This window comes from Ursus americanus, chromosome 11 (genome assembly GCF_024610735.1).
Source record: "Ursus americanus isolate L20-20 chromosome 11, mUrsAme1.1.p, whole genome shotgun sequence".
Taxonomy (NCBI): domain Eukaryota; kingdom Metazoa; phylum Chordata; class Mammalia; order Carnivora; family Ursidae; genus Ursus; species Ursus americanus.
In genome coordinates this window covers 14547240-14563692 of record NC_142137.1, presented here as the reverse complement: position 1 = coordinate 14563692, position 16453 = coordinate 14547240, and the positions used below count along the sequence as shown (strand labels likewise).

At 34.7% G+C, this 16453-nt stretch overlaps 1 protein-coding gene across 3 annotated transcripts in view; it reads right to left on the bottom strand.

Annotated features, from left to right (window-relative positions):
- The window catches only part of MANEA (mannosidase endo-alpha), a 61552-nt gene that overhangs the window by 20461 nt on the left and 24638 nt on the right, over nt 1-16453 (bottom strand). For all 3 annotated transcript variants that reach the window (XM_045807044.2, XM_045807043.2, XM_087865327.1), the window contains exon 3: nt 6672-6781. In XM_045807044.2, coding sequence (XP_045663000.1) covers nt 6672-6781 — 110 coding nt within the window. The remainder of the gene's footprint in view (nt 1-6671; nt 6782-16453) is intronic.

Sequence of the window (16453 nt, the reverse complement as noted above, 5' to 3'; positions counted from 1 at the left end):
CGAGGAGTCTGCTTCTCCCCCTGCTCATGCTCTAATAAATAAATAAAATCTTAAAAGAAAAAAGACGGTGTTTGATATAGGTTAGTAAAATACCTCATCTATCAAGTTATAGAACTCACATTAATAGACTAATGAATTTTAATTTCCTTGAAATTTCAGTACCTGTTAAGATGATATTTTATCTCCAGCAAATAATCAATTAAGTTTTATTTACTTAACAATATAGTGCTTACTGTGTGCCAGACACTGAGTATTTTTCATATATTGCCTCATGTAATCTTCATAACTGCTCTGTAAAGTACAAAATACTTCCTCCATTTGAGAAATGAGAAAACTCAGGCATAAGAGTTACATAGTTCTTGTAAGTGGCTGACCTGGGACTGAATGCAAAGATTTGGATTCAGATTTCATACTCTTGAAACCATTCTTAGATTCTTGCTAATAAGCACTTCTTTAGAAATTTTGCACATATTTTCATTAGTAAGATCAGTCTATAAATCTTTTAAGATTTTTAATTTATTTATTTGAGAAAGAGAGAAAGAGAGTGCATGAATAGGGAGGGAAGGGCAGACAGACTCCCCCCTGAGCAGGGAGACTGACTCGGGGCTTGAACCCAGGACCATGAGATCATGACCCTAGCTGAAGGCAGACGCTTAGCTGACTGAGCCACCAGGGGCCCCCAGTCTTTAAATCTTCCTCATGCTATACTTGTTTGGTTGGTTTATCCAGTAGATAAACCAACAGAATAGGGCAAAAGTGATAGTCACTTCTAAGATTAGGTCAAGAAAACACTTCAGCTTCTCCAGTGGACTCTCTCATTCACTATGGGGAAACTAGCTGCCATGTCTTAAGGAGACTCAGGTAGCTCTGTGGAGAGGCTTAAAAGCACCAAAACTCCCATTCCAATAGCAGACAGGAATGGAGGCCTGTTAACCCTTACATGAGAAAGCTTGGAAGGATCCTATAGCCTTCAGATTAACTGCAGCACCAGTAAAAAGACGGACTATAACCTCTTGGGAAAGCCTGACCAGACCCATCAGGTTAAGCCACTTCCAGATTCTCAATTGTCAGACAATGGGTGAGATAATACTGGCTTGTTGCTTTACACTACAGAATTTAGGGTAATCTGTCATGTAGCAATAGACAATGAATAAGCTTTCCATCATATTTCAGTAACATAAGGATCTGTTTTTTCTCAAAGGCTGACTAGAAGTGTCAGGTGAATCTGATGTTCTGGGAAGATATGTTCAATAAACTTTCAGAACTTTTTTCTAGGATACAAGTCAATTCAGATTATTTAAACTCCTTTCTGCACATAAATGTATTTTTATTTGTATTTTCTAAGAAAATGGCCTATTTCTTATACATTTTAAATATGGTGATATAAAACCTAAAATCTCTTCTGCATCTATGGGTATATTCCCTTTTAATTTTTGATATATTTCCTCTTTTTCCTTTTTTAATCTCATGAGTGACTTTTCTATTTTGTAAGTGAAAAAAAATGATGGATTTATCCAGGCTACTGATTTGAAGGTTTTGTATTCTATTTAATTGCTTACTTCATCCTTATTAATTCCTCCTCCCCCTTTTAGTTTATTATCGCTATCCCACTAGTCTTAATAATGCAGAAATTTTCTCAGCGCTATTTATATCATCTTAAATTTCACTCTTGATTTTTCAAGTGTTATTTTAATTAGAATTTTACAATTAAAATTTTTAAAATTTGATTCCTTTTAAATGTTTCATTTGGCCTTAACTGTTGTTTAGTTATACTGAATATGCCCAAAGAATGCGGAATCTATGGTTATAGTTTTTATGAATTTATTATGATTAATGTTGCCACCTACTACATAACCAATTTTTGAAAAGTATCTGTGGATAAAAGCAATGCTTATACTCTTGCTATTTAGTATAAAATTTTCCTTTGCAGGGCTACTGAAATCCTTCTAATCATCATTTCTATTTGTTTCCATGATTCATTAATTTCCAAAAGAAATAAAACCTTACACTGTGAAAAATTTTCCCCATTTCTAACACACTTTAATATATGGGTAGAATATATATGGTCTGGGACACCTGGGTGGTTCAGTTGGTCAAACGTCTGCCTTCGGCTCAGGTCATGATCCCAGTGTCCTGGGATCGAGTCCCACATCAGGCTCTTTGCTCAGCAGGGAGCCTGCTTCTCTCTCTGCTTTCTGTTCCCCCGCTTGTGCTTGCTCTCTCTGACAAATAAATAAAATTAAAAAAAAAAAAAGAATATACTTGGTCTTAAAGCTGTCCTCAGACTTTCACCTGCATCTTATATGTACATAAATAGATATATATGTGTGTTGGGGATGGTATATGTGTTAAATCCGGCTTAAGTAAATATCAGATTTTGACAAATTTTTGAGTGGCAGTTTGTTTTCCAATTACTTTATAAATACTTAAATTCACATGGTTAATACCACTTGCTTTTGGTACCTCTTTGACATCTAAGATATTTAAACATGTAAATCTAATTACTATATTACCTTCATAAAAGAACATTTCAATCCTTTCCCACTAAGTAAACAATAAATAAATGAATGTAACACACGTATATGAAATAGTAAGAGATCTTTAATAAATTATAATGTACCCAAGTTTTGGAATTCATGATAGAAACTTTTTATGAAAAAATACAGTATTAGAAAAGATTCTCATTCATATTTTCACATTTTTATAAAAATAACTATTCCAAAAACTAATATCCTTATGTCCAAAAGAATTAACTTATGAGTAGCTTGATAATAAAATGAACTATCTTCAGAAGGTGACATAGGAGGATCCTTAACTCACCTCCTCCCATGGACATACCAAATCTACAAAATAATTTTCTCTGTAAGAAATCCAAAAAGTAGCTGAGTTACTTCTATATATCAGGCTAACAAGAAAAAAACCCATGTTGAAATGGAAAGGACAGGTTGAGGCACAATCTAACCATAAACTCCACTATCAGTGCAGCAACCCACAATCATGAGGGACAGAGAAGCCAAAATCTTCAATAAAATATTAATAAACTGAATTCAACAATACATTAAAAAGATCATATATACTATGATTAAATGGGATTTATTCCAGGAATGCAAGAATGGTTTAAGATCAGCAAATCAGTCAATGTGAAACATATTAAGAATAAAAAGCATATCATCTCAATAGATGGAGAAAAAAAAGCATTCAACAAAATTCAACATCCATTTACGGTAAAACTCTCAACAAAGTGGGTATAGAGGAAATGTACCTCAACGTAGCAAAGGCTGTATATGACAAGCCCCCCAGTTAACATCATACCCAATGGAGAAATACTGAATGTATTTTCCTCTAAGATCACGAACAACATAAGGATGCCCACTCTCACCACTTTTATTCAACATAGTATTGGGATTCCCAGGCAGAGCAACAGTGCAAGAAAAAGAAATATTAGGAATGCAAATTAGAAAGGAAGAAACAAAACTGTAATTTTTACAGATGACATATGACATAGAAAACTCTAAAACTTCATCAAAAAACTGTTAGAATAAACTATAGTTTTATTTTAATTTAGTAAAGTTGCAGAATACAAAATTTAGTAAAGTCACAGGATCTAAAATCAGTATATGAAATTGTTGGTATTTCTATTCATTAATAATGAGCTAACAGAGAAATAAAGAAAATCCCATTTACAACTTCATCAAAAATAATAAAATACCAAAGAATAAATTTTACCAAGAAGGTGAAAGATCTGGACACTGACAAGTATAAGACAGTAATGAAAACAAAGTGAAGAAAACACAAATGGAAAGATATGCCATGCTCATAAACTAAAAGAACTAATATTGTTAAAATGTCCATACTAGGGACACCTGGGTGGCTCAGTTGGTTAAACGTCTGCCTTTGGCTCAGGTCATGATCCCAGAGTCCTGGGATCCATCCCAGGCTTGGGCTCCCTGCTCAGCAGGGAGTCTGCTTCTTCCTCCCCCTCTGCCCCTGCTTGTGTGGTCTCGCTCTCTTGCTCACTCTATCCCTCAAATAAATAAAATCTTAACAAAAAAAAAGTCCATACTACACAAAGCAATGTATAGATTCAATACAATCCCTATTAATATTCCAATGACATTTTCAACAGAAATGGAACAACTCATTCTAAAATTTGTATGGAACAAGACAGAACCAAAGCAATCTTGTGAAAAACAAACCTGGAAGCATCAAGGTCTCTAATTTCAAATTATATTACAAAAGCTACAGTAATCCAAACAGTATGGTATTGGCAAAAACACAAAGAGAAAAAACCAAAACCAGACACAGATCAATGGAACACACAGAACAGAAAGACTCCTTCCCCTGCCAGAAAAACCCAAGCAGATATTGTCAATTAATCTTCAACAGTAGAGACAAGAATACACAATGGGGAAAGGCCAGTCTCTTCAATAAATCATGTTGGGAAACTGGACAGCTACATGCAAAAAAAAAAAAAAAAAAAAAGAAAAAGAAAAGAAACTGAACCACTAAATTACACCATACACAAAACTAACTCAAAATGGATTAAAATCTTAAAACATAAGCCTAGAAAGTATAAAACTTTTGGAAGACAACACAGGTGATAAGCTCCTTCACAAAGGTCTTAGTGATGATTTTTTGGATTTGAAACCATAAAGCAAAGGCAACAAAAGCAAAAATAAACAAGTGGGACTACATCAAACTAAAAAGTTTCTGCGCAGCAAAGTGAAAGGCAACCTAACAAATGGGAGAAAATATTTGCATATCATATATTTGATAAGAAGTTAATATCCAAAGTCAATTTAAAAAAAGCAGGGGCGCCTGGGTAGCGCAGTCGTTAAAGCGTCTGCCTTCGGCTCAGGGCGTGATCCCGGCATACCGGGATCGAGTCCCACATCGGGCTCCTCCGCTGTGAGCCTGCTTCTTCCTCTCCCACTCCCCTGCTGTGTTCCCTCTCTCACTGGCTGTCTCTATCTCTGTCAAATAAATAAATAAAATCTTTAAAAAAAAAAAAAAAAAAAAGCATACAATCCAATTTAAAAACGGGCAGAAGTTCTGAATATTTTTCCTAAGAAGATATCCAGATGGCCAACAGGTACCTGAAAAGATGCTCATCCTCACTAATTATCAGGGAAATGCAAATCAAACCACAATGAGATACGCCTCACAACACCTCACAATAGTACGGCTATTATCAAAAAGACAAGAAATAACCAGTTTTGGGAGCATGTGGGTACCTCAGTCAGTTGAGCATCCACCTCTTGGTTTTGGCCAGGTCATGATCTCAGGGTCGTGGGATCGAGTACTGCATCAGGCTCCGTGCTCAATGTGGAGTCTGCTTGAGATACTCTCCCTTTCTCTCCCTCTGCTCCTAGCCCCACTCAGGCACACACATGCCCTCTTTCTCTAAAATAAATCAATCTTTAAGAAATAACAAGTGTTGGAGAGGATGGGAAGAAAAGGGAACCCTTGTGCAGTTGGTGGGAATATTAATTAATGGGGCCACTATAGAAAACACTATGGAAGTACTCTAAAAAATTAAAAACAAAACTACCATATGATCCGGCAATTCCCTTTCTGGTATTTATCCAAAGGAAACAAAAACAAGTTTGAAAAAAATACTGATGCTTACTGCACAATTATAAGCAAACCTCAGAGACATTACAAGTTCAGTTCCAGACCATCAAAATAAAGTGAATACTGCAAAAAAGTGAGTCAAATGATTTTTTTGGTTTCCCAGTGTATAAAAAAGTTCAGCTTATACAACACTGTAGTCTGTTAAGTTTGCAATAGCATTACGTCTAAGAAGCGATATATGTGTCTTAATTAAAAGATAGTTTATTGCTAAAACAAAGCTAGCCATCATTTGATCTTTCAGCAAGTCATAATCACTCATCACAGATCACCTTAACAAATATAATGAACAAGTTTGAAATATTGTGAGAATTACCAAAATGTGACGCAGAACATGAAGCAAATGCTGTTGGAAAAATAGTGCTAATGTATTTGCTATATGCAGGGTTGCCACAAAACTTCAATTTTTTAAAAAATGTAGTATCTGCAAAGCACAAAATCTAAGCCCAACAAAATGAGGTGTGCCTGTATTTACAATAGCCAAGGAATGGATGTAACCTAAATGTCCATTAATGGGTGGATGGATAGAGAAAATGTGGTATGTATACAAGGCAAGTATTATTCTGCCACAAAAAGAAGGAAATCTCGCTATTTGCTACAACATGGACCTTGAGGACATTATGCTATCTGAAATAAGTCTGTCAGACAAAGACAAATATCCTATGATCTCACTTAAGTGTGTAATTAAAAAAAAAAACTCATAGATACAGATAACATATGCATGGTTGTCTGAGGAGGAGGTGAAATGGGTAAAGATGGTTAAAAAGTACAAATTTCTAGTCATAAAATAAAAAAAGACCTAGGCATATAATGTACAGTATAGTGACTATAGTTAACATTGTATGATACATTTGAAAGCCACTAAAAGAATACATCTTATAAATTCTTAACACACACACAAAATAATTTGTAATTGTGTGATGTTAACTAGACTTACTGTGATTATCATTTCACAAAATAAACACACTAAATCATTATGTTGAACACCTGAAACTAATATGTTATGTCAATGATATCTCAAAAAAAATAAAGTTAAATACCTTCAGATTATATTTATGAGCTTTATCCAAAATAGTCGGTACCAAGTCATCAGTATTTTCTCCATTCTCATCATTTGTACCAGGTGGGTACCAAGATAGGGCTAGTACACCTAACAGAAAAGAGCAGAAAGAAAAATAAATACAGAAACAGGAGTGACTAGAGGTATTCTAAAAAAAAAAAAAAAAAAAAAGGCAGAATAAGACCAAATTGTTTACAGAAAAGAAACACATTCTCATATAGGTTGTTGTTTTGTTACTTTACTTACTTTACTTAGATACTACCTACAGTTACTTACTTTGTATAGCCACATTTATGAACTCTTTATCAAGTATGAATGTATTTAGTTAATAGGTTTTACTTTCCAGATTGGGTTTACAGAAAAATTGCACAGAAAGTAGTTTCCATATATTCTCTTCTTACACAGCCCTTCCCCAACCCACATATGGTTCTTGTTAATACGCTGCATTAATGTGGCATGTTTGTTGCACATGATGAACCAATATTGATACATCATTATTAACCAAAGCCCACAATATACATTAGGGTTCACTCTTTGTGGTGTACAGTTGTATCACTTCTGACAAAAACATATGTACCCACCATTACAGTATCATGTAGAATAGTTTTACAGACCTCAAAACCATCTGACATCCAACTATTCATCCCTCCTCCCTCACTCCCCTGGATAATAATTGATCTTTTCAGTATTTCTATTGTTTTGTCTTTTCCACAATGCTACATAGGTGGAATCATGACAGTAAGTTTTTCAGACTGGCTTCTTACACTTAGCAAGACACAATTAAGGTTCATTTATGTCTTTTTGTGGATTTATAGATCATTCTTTTTACTGTTGCATGATAACTCATTGCATGGATGTACCACATTTTATCCATTCACCTACTGGAGATACCATGGATGCTACTAATTTGGGGCAATTATGAAGATTCGAGAAAAAAGATTACAGTTTCTCCCTGTAGTACTTACTTACTTTCAAAATGATACATTACAAAATAAGTTTTAGAAACATAAGCCTGCAAAAGAAAAAAAATCACTGACTTTGAAGGAATATTTGAAATCAACTAATTCAAACCCTATTATATAAAAAAAATGAGAGGCTATTAGGAAAATGCTGCTTATTTCTAAATCAACCAACACACTCTTTAAGGCATGGAGAGAAATACAATGGTACCGAAAGAGAAGCATGTGGAAATAAAGGAACTGCAAGGTTAGAAACTGGCAGAGAACTAAATTATTATAAGATTTAAACTTTATAGACCTGTCATGTACAGAGCAGCCCTATCCAGAGAAACAAAACAGAAGTTTCATTTAAAGTTTACAGGAAAAAAAAGATGTCTATGTTCTCTATCCACTCTGAAAATAAGAATAGCAATAAGAACACAAGAGGTAGAAAAAATAATCTATAATACATGAGGTGCTTTAGGGAAGCTTATGGCTAGCGATGAAGGGAGTCTATTACATAGAGAAAAGTGCTAGTAAGAAAAGTATCTGGAAACAACTGATCAAACATCTAAGTTACCTACTAGCTTAGCTTCTAAAAAGAACAGTACCAATGGAGAGTCACAGTAAAAAAAATTCTCAACATGAAATTTATGAATCCTGCAAAAAATTAAAAAAAAAAAAACCCACAAAGTTGAAACAAAATAGTACAGGAGGAACATATAAAAGAAAGATTATGTCATGAAGCCTAGGAAAATCGTAAGCATAGCACTCTTCCATGAAATTCAAAAGAGAAGATTCCTGTTTCTAATAGATTAGGTTACACAGGCTAACATTTCCATGAAAAAAATTGTTAAATAAAATATGGATTACAAAAAACTTCTTAAAGCCAAAGAGCTGGAGAGTAAGGAATTACCTGTCCAAATTGAGGCAAAAACATGAGGAGAAGTAAATGAGCAAGAAAGTCAGTTTTCCCAAAACGTAACTGACAGAAATAAACCAACCATCAAAACCAGTGAATTAAGTCCCAGGTTGACAATGCTTGGGAAATTCTCTAGCTTTAAGGTGACCAGTATTTTCTTCTGTATTGAACAACACAGATACAGAACATTTTCATTATCACAGAAAGTTCTATTGGACAGAATTGCTAGATTGTTGATTATCCTAATACCCTAAACATTTCATTCTTGTCTACTGATTTTTCTTCCTCCTTATCCTCCTTATTCCTAGTTATACTCTAAGGCTTGAGGAGAATGTTCTTTGTTCCACATTATTACCTTCTTTCAGCTTTTTATTGTATCAAATTATCATTTCCAAATGTCTAATTCTATCTCTATACTGTGCTCCACAATCTAATTTATCTTTGTACAGTATCTTTTGGACTATCTCACTCATGAGTTCTGAATAAGTAATGGCCTGGGAAACAAGACATTGATGGTCCTCCTCATGAGGAGGGTTGGACCACTTGCAATGGTTATGAATCATCACAGCAACCAGAGGTTTCTCTAACACACATAAACTAAGTATCATTAATAAAATTACTACATATTTCTAGTATTTCAATTGTGTAGTGAAAAAGGATATTCTTTGAGGTCTATTCTTAGAATATCAGCATTTCATTTTATTATTTTTTAAAAGATTTATTTGTTTACTTTAGAGAACTCAAGGCAGCATGCACAAGTGGGGGGAAGGGCAGAGGGAGAAGGTCAGAGACCAACAAGGGGCTCGATCTCATGACCCATGAGATCACGACCTGAATTGAAACCAAGAGTCAGAAACTTAACTGACTAAGCCATTTTATGAAATGCAGATGTCACATTAATCGTGTTGTCCTAACATGATTTTATGAAATGCAGATGTCACATTGACCATGTTGTCCCTCCATAGCACATATCACAGGGACTTCAATATATGTGATAGCCAATCTTTTCTTTTCCCCTCCCTCCCTCCCTTCTTTCTTTCTTCCCTTCTTTCATTCTTCCCTTCTTCCCTTTCCTTTTTCTTTCTTCCCTTCTTCCCTTTCCTTTTTCTTTCTTCCCTTCTTTCCTTTCCTCTTTCTTTCTTTCTTTCTTTCTTTCTTTCTTTCTTTCTGTCTTTCTGTCTTTCTGTCTTTCTGTCTTTCTTTCTGTCTTTCTTTCTTTCTTTCTTTCTTTCTTTCTTCCTTTCTTTCTTTCTTTTTCTTCCTTGTCAAATGATGACTCTGAACAGGGTAATAGTTAAGAACAGAAGATATGAAATCAGACAGACCTGGAGAATCAAGTTCCCATTCCATTATTTGATAGGTGTTTATCTTTAATTTTACTTAAGTTTCCATTTGTAAAATGCGGATAAGTTCATCTCATTCCCTAAAAGTGTGTTTTAAGAAGTATAGAGAATGCCTTACATAGAATAAGACCCCCAAAAGTAATTACAAATATGATAATGAAAAGATAATGGCAAGTAAATTAGGAGACATTTAACTAAACAGAGCTTATGATAGCTTCCCTTATATATATGTAACTCACCGTTTCTTTCCAAAATATCAAACATTACTTCAAACTAAACATTTAGCAGAAAGGCAAGCACAGTTCCAGACATAAACACTATTATCACTACACAAGATAACCCATGTTCAACAATGTTGAACAAAGTGTAAGGCATATAAGAAAAAAAAATAACTGTCAAGAGGCAAAACAGTTAACAGAGGCAGACTCTGATATGAAACAGATGCTGAAACAATTAGACAAGGAATATATGATTAAATACAGTTCAGCCACATTAGAGCACACACAGCATGCAGAGGAGATGCTCCAGGAGCACCTGCTTCTGGTGACAAAGGGGGGATTGACAAGGTACCACAGGACATCTTCTACAGAAGACAATGCTTTTAAGACCAGGAGACATAACTGACCTCCCTAATATATGGACACAAACAGAGAATTAGACAAAATGAGAAGCTGGAGAAATATGTCCCAAATGAAAGAACAAGACAGAATCACATCAAAAGAGTTCAACGAAAGATAAGCAAATATACCTGATAGAGAATTCAATTCAAAGTAATGGTCATAAAGATAGTCACTGGATTTGACAAGAGTGGATGAACTCAGATCTTCAACACAGAAATGTATTTAAAAAAACAAAAAACAGGGATGCCTGGGTGGCTCAGTCAGTTGGGCATCTGCCTTTGGCTAAGGTCATGATCCCAGGGTTCTGGGATCAAGTCCCACACCAGGCTCCTTGCTTGGTAGGGAGCCTGCTTCTCCCTCTCCCACTCCCCCTACTTGTGTGTTCTCTCTCCGTGAAAATAAATAAAAAAATAAAATCTTAACGAAAAAAAAAAAAAGAACCAGAGATAAAGAACTCAACTGCTGAGATTATATATATATTTTAGAGGGAACAACAAATTAGAGGATGCAGAAGAACAGATCAGTGATCTGGAAGGCAGGGCAATGGGAAGGAAACTAAGCCGAAAGCAAAAAGAAAATAGACTAATAAAAAAATAAGAATGGGTTAAGGAAACTAATCACCAAGTGTAATAACATCCCCATTATTGAGATAACAGAAAAAGGAAAGAGAGAAGTGAGAAAATTTACTTGAAAAAATAAAGCTGAAAACTTCTCTAATGTGGGGAAGGAAACAGCCCCCAACAAGATGAACCCAAGGTCCACACTATGACACATAATAAGTAAAATGGCAAAAAGTAATGATAAAGAGAGAATTTTAAAATCAGCAAGAGGAAAAGTAAACAGTTACATACAAAGGAAACTCCATAAGGCCATCAGCTGATTTCTCATCAGAAAATGTGTAGGCCACGGGGGACCTGGGTGGCTCAGCCGTTAAGTGTCTGTCTTCGGCTCAGGTCATGATCCCAGGATCCTGGGATCGAGCCCTGCCTTGGGCTCCCTGCTCGGCAGAAAGCTTGCTTCTCCCTCTCACACTTCCCTTGCTTGTGTTCCCTCTCACTGTCTCTGTCAAATAAATAAATAAAATCTTAAAACAAAACTGTGAAGGCCAAAAGAAAGTGGCATGATATATTCAAAGGGATGAAAGGGAAAAACAAACTTGCAACCAAGAAGACCCAGCAAGGTTATCATTCAGAATAGAACAAGAAGTAGTTTTCCAAACAAAAGTTAAAGGAGTTCATCACCACTAAACCAGCCTTACATGATAAATGGAATTTTTCAAATCAAAAGAAAGAGGACATAATTACAGGTAGGAAAATTATTAAAGAGAAAATTTCACAGGTAAAAGCACACATATAGTAAAGGTAATAGATGAGTCACTTACAAAGCCAGTATGGAGATTAAGGCACAAAAGCAATAAAATCAGTTATATTTACAAAAATCATTCAAGGCATACACAAAATAAAAAGATATATGACAAAATATGTATAAAACAAAGGTGGAATAAAAATTTATTGCTTTCAGAATGTGTTTGAATGTAAGTAACCATTAACATAGACTAGTATACGTTATATATGCACTAATGGAAACCACAAATCAAAAACCTATAATGGATACACACACACACACACACACACACACACACAGAATCCAAGCATAACACTAAAGAAAACCATCAAACCAAATTAAGAGAAGATACAGAGAAAAACTAAACAACAGCAGCAAAAAAACAATTAACAAAATGGCAATAAGTACATACCTACTAATAATTTAAATGTAAATGGACTAAATCAAAAGACACAGGGCTACTGAATGGATAACAGAACAAGACCCATTTATATTCTGCTCACAAGAGATTCACTTCAGACCTAAAGATACACACACACTGAAAGTGAAGTAGAGCTGGAAAAACATACACTATCTAAAAAGAAAAGGAAAAAAAAAAAAAAAGCAAGCAAGCTGTGGTACCAATACTAATGAGAGAAAATAAACTTTAAAACAAAGACTGTAGCAAGAAACAAAGAAGGGCATTACATAATGATAAAGGGATCAATCCAACAAGAAGATATAATGACTGTAAATATCTATACACCCAAAACAGAAACACCTAAATATATAAAGCAAACATTAACAGACAGAAATGGAGAAATTGACAGTATTACAGTAATAGTAGAGGTCTTTAACACCATACTTATATCAATGGATCGATAATCCAGACAAAATCAATGAGGAAAACATAACTCTGAATGACACATTAAACCAGATGGGAATTAACAGATATATAAAGAACATTCTATCCGAAAACAGAAGTATATATGTTCTTTTCAAATGCACATGCAACATTCTCCAAGAAATAGCACAGAAAATCAGTCTCAATAAATTTAAGAAGATTAAAATCATATATAGCATCTTTCGACCAGAATAGTATGAAACTAGAAATCAATTACAACAGAAAAATCTGGAATGAACATAAATACATGAAGCTAAACAACATGCTACTGAACAGTGAATGAGTCAATGATGAAATCAAAGAGGAAATAAAAAAATACACGGAGACAAATGAAAATGAAAATACACCAGTTAAAATCTTTGGAACACAGAAAAAGCAGTTCTAAGAAGTTTATGGCAATACAGGCCTATCTCAAGAACAAGAAAAATCTCAAATAACCAAACCCACACCAAAAAGAGCTAGAAAAAGAACAAACATAGCCAAAGACAATAGAAGGAAGGAAATGATAAAATTCAGAACAGAAATAGAGACAAAAACAAAAACAAACAAACAAAAAAACAGAAGAAAGAAAAAGATCAATGAAACCAGAAACTGGTTCCTTGAAAAGATAAACAAAATTGATAAAGTTTTAGCCAGACTCAAATCCAAGAAAGAGAGGACTCAAATAAATGAAAACAGAAATGAAGGCAAAATAACCACCAACACTACAGAAATGTAAAGATTTATAAGAGAATATAATGAAAAACTACATCCCAACAAATTGGGACAAGGGGCTCTGGATGGCTCAGTCAGTTAAGCGTCCAACTTGATTTTGGCAGAGGTCATGATCTCAGGGTCATGAGGTCATGATCTCAGGGTCATGAGGTCATGATCTCAGGGTCATGAGATCAAGCCCCACATGGGTTCTGCTCTGGGCACCGAGCAAATAAATGAAAACAGAAATGAAGGCAAAATAACCACCAACACTACAGAAATGTAAAGATTTATAAGAGAATATAATGAAAAACTACATCCCAACAAATTGGGACAAGGGGCTCTGGATGGCTCAGTCAGTTAAGCGTCCAACTTGATTTTGGCAGAGGTCATGATCTCAGGGTCATGAGGTCATGATCTCAGGGTCATGAGATCAAGCCCCACATGGGTTCTGCTCTGGGCACCGAGCCTGCTTAAGATTCCTCCTCTCCTTCTGCCCATCCCACAACTCGCACTCTATTAAAACAAAACAAAACAAAACAAAAAAACTGTCCAAACCCAATGGATTCACAGGTGAATCCTACCAAATATTTAAGGAAGAGTTAAAATTTATTCTTCTCAAACTATTCCCCAAAACAGAAGAAATAAAAAGTCCAATTTCATTCTATGAGGCATTATCCTGATACTAAAACTAGACAAAGACAACCCACAGAAAGAAAACTGGAGGCCATTATTTCTGATGAACATAGATGCAAAATCCTCAACAAAATACCAGCAAACAGAATTAAACAATATATGAAAAGTATTATTCACCACAATCAAGTAGGATTTATTCTAGGGATGCAAGGGTGTTTCAATATGCACAAAACAATCTGATATATCACGTTAAGAGAAAGGATAAAAACCATATGATCAGCTCAATAGAGGCAGAAATAACAAATGACATAATAATACACCCATTCATGATAAACTCTCAACAAAGTGGATTTAGAGGTAACAAAACCTAATAATGACCATGTATTAAAAACACACAGTTAACATCCCACTCAATGGTGAAAAACTCAAAGTTTTTCCACTATCGGGAATGAAGCAAGTATGTCCACCTTCACCATTTTTATTCAATATAGTATGAAGTCCTAGCTGCAGTAATCAGACAAGAAATAAAAGGTATTAAAATTGGCAAGAAGTAAAACTATCACTATTTGCATATGAGGTGATTACTAAGAATAAGTGAATTCAGTAAAGTTGCAAGATACAAGATTAATAGACAGAAATCTGTTGCAATCTATATATTAATGACAAAGTAGCAGAAAGAGAAATTTAAAAAACAATTTTGTTTACAATAACACCAAAAATGATAAAACACTTAAGAATAAATGTAACCAGGAGGTGAAAAACCTGTACTCTGAAACTATAAAACACTGATGAAAAAAATTAAACAGGACACAAATAAAGGGAAAGATGTTCCATGCTCACGGTTTGGAAGAATTAATACTGTTGGAATGTCCATATTAACCAAAGCAATCTACAGACTCAATGCAACTCCATCAAAACACCAACAGGAAATTACCACAACAAAAGCTATATATACATAAAAAAGACAAAAAACAAAAAAAAAAAAAACCACACACAGTGAATAGCCAACAGTGATATTCAAAGTTTTTCCTCGAGAATCAACACCAAGGCAGGATGGCCACTTTTACCACTTCCATTTAACATAACACTGGAACTACTCAGCCATCAAAACAGAAAGAGAAAGAAAAGGAAAGAAAGAAAAGAAAAAAAAGGACAGAAAGGAAGGCAAGGCAGGCAAGCTGGGAAGAAAAGAAAGGAAAGGAAAAGAAAAAGGAAAGGAAAGGAAAGAAAGAAAAAAGAAGAGGAAATAAGGAAAGAAAAGAAAAGAAAAGAAAAGAAAAGAAAAGAAAAGAAAGAAAGAAAGAAAGAAAAGAAAGAAAGAAAGAAAGAAAGAAAGAAAGAAAGAAAGAAAGAAAGAAAGAAGAAGAAAGAAGGGGAAGAAAGAAGGGGAAGAAAGGGAAGGAAGAAAGGAAGAAAGCAAGCAAGTTTGCCATTTGCAATGATGTGGATGGAGCTAGAGTGTATTATGCTAAATGAAATAAGTCAGTCAGAAAAAAACATATACCGGGGGCGCCTGGGTGGCACAGCGGTTAAGCGTCTGCCTTCGGCTCAGGGTGTGATCCTGGCGTTATGGGATCGAGCCCCACATCAGGCTCCTCTGCTATGAGCCTGCTTCTTCCTCTCCCACTCCCCCTGCTTGTGTTCCCTCTCTCGCTGGCTGTCTCTATCTCTGTCAAATAAATAAAATCTTTAAAAAAAAAAAAAAGAAAAAAAACATATACCGTATAATTTCACTCATATATGGAATTTAAGGAACAAAACAGATGAACATAAAGGAAGGGGGGGGAAAGGAGAGACTCTTAATGATAGAGAAAAAACAGGATTGATACAGGGAGATAGGCAGGGGATGGGCTAAATGACAGGTATTAAGAAGGGCGCATGTTGTGGTGAACACTAGGTGTTGGATGTAAGTGATAAATCACTAAATTCTACTCCTGAAACTGATATTACAGTATATGTCAAATAACTAGAATTTAAATAAAAATTTGGAGAAAAAGAAAAGCATAACATAGAAACAAAAAACAGTGCTAAAGGATCTAGCCAGAACACTTAGGAAAGGAAAAGACATACAAGTTGGAAAGAAAGAAGTAAAATTATCTGTTTGCAAATGAAATGACTTTATATTTGGAAAACTCTCAAGGTTCTACCAAAAAGGAAAAAAAAAAAATAACTTCTGCAAAGTAGCAAGATACAAAGGAAACGTGGGAAAATCAGTTTCATTTCTATACTAACAACAAATGATCTGAAAAGGATATTGCAAAAACAATTCCAATACAATAGCATCAAAAAGAATAAAATAGTTAGGAATTAACTATGGAGGTGACAGGCTTGTACAATGAAAAGTACAAAACACTGAGAAAAGAAATTAAAGGCAACGAGAAAA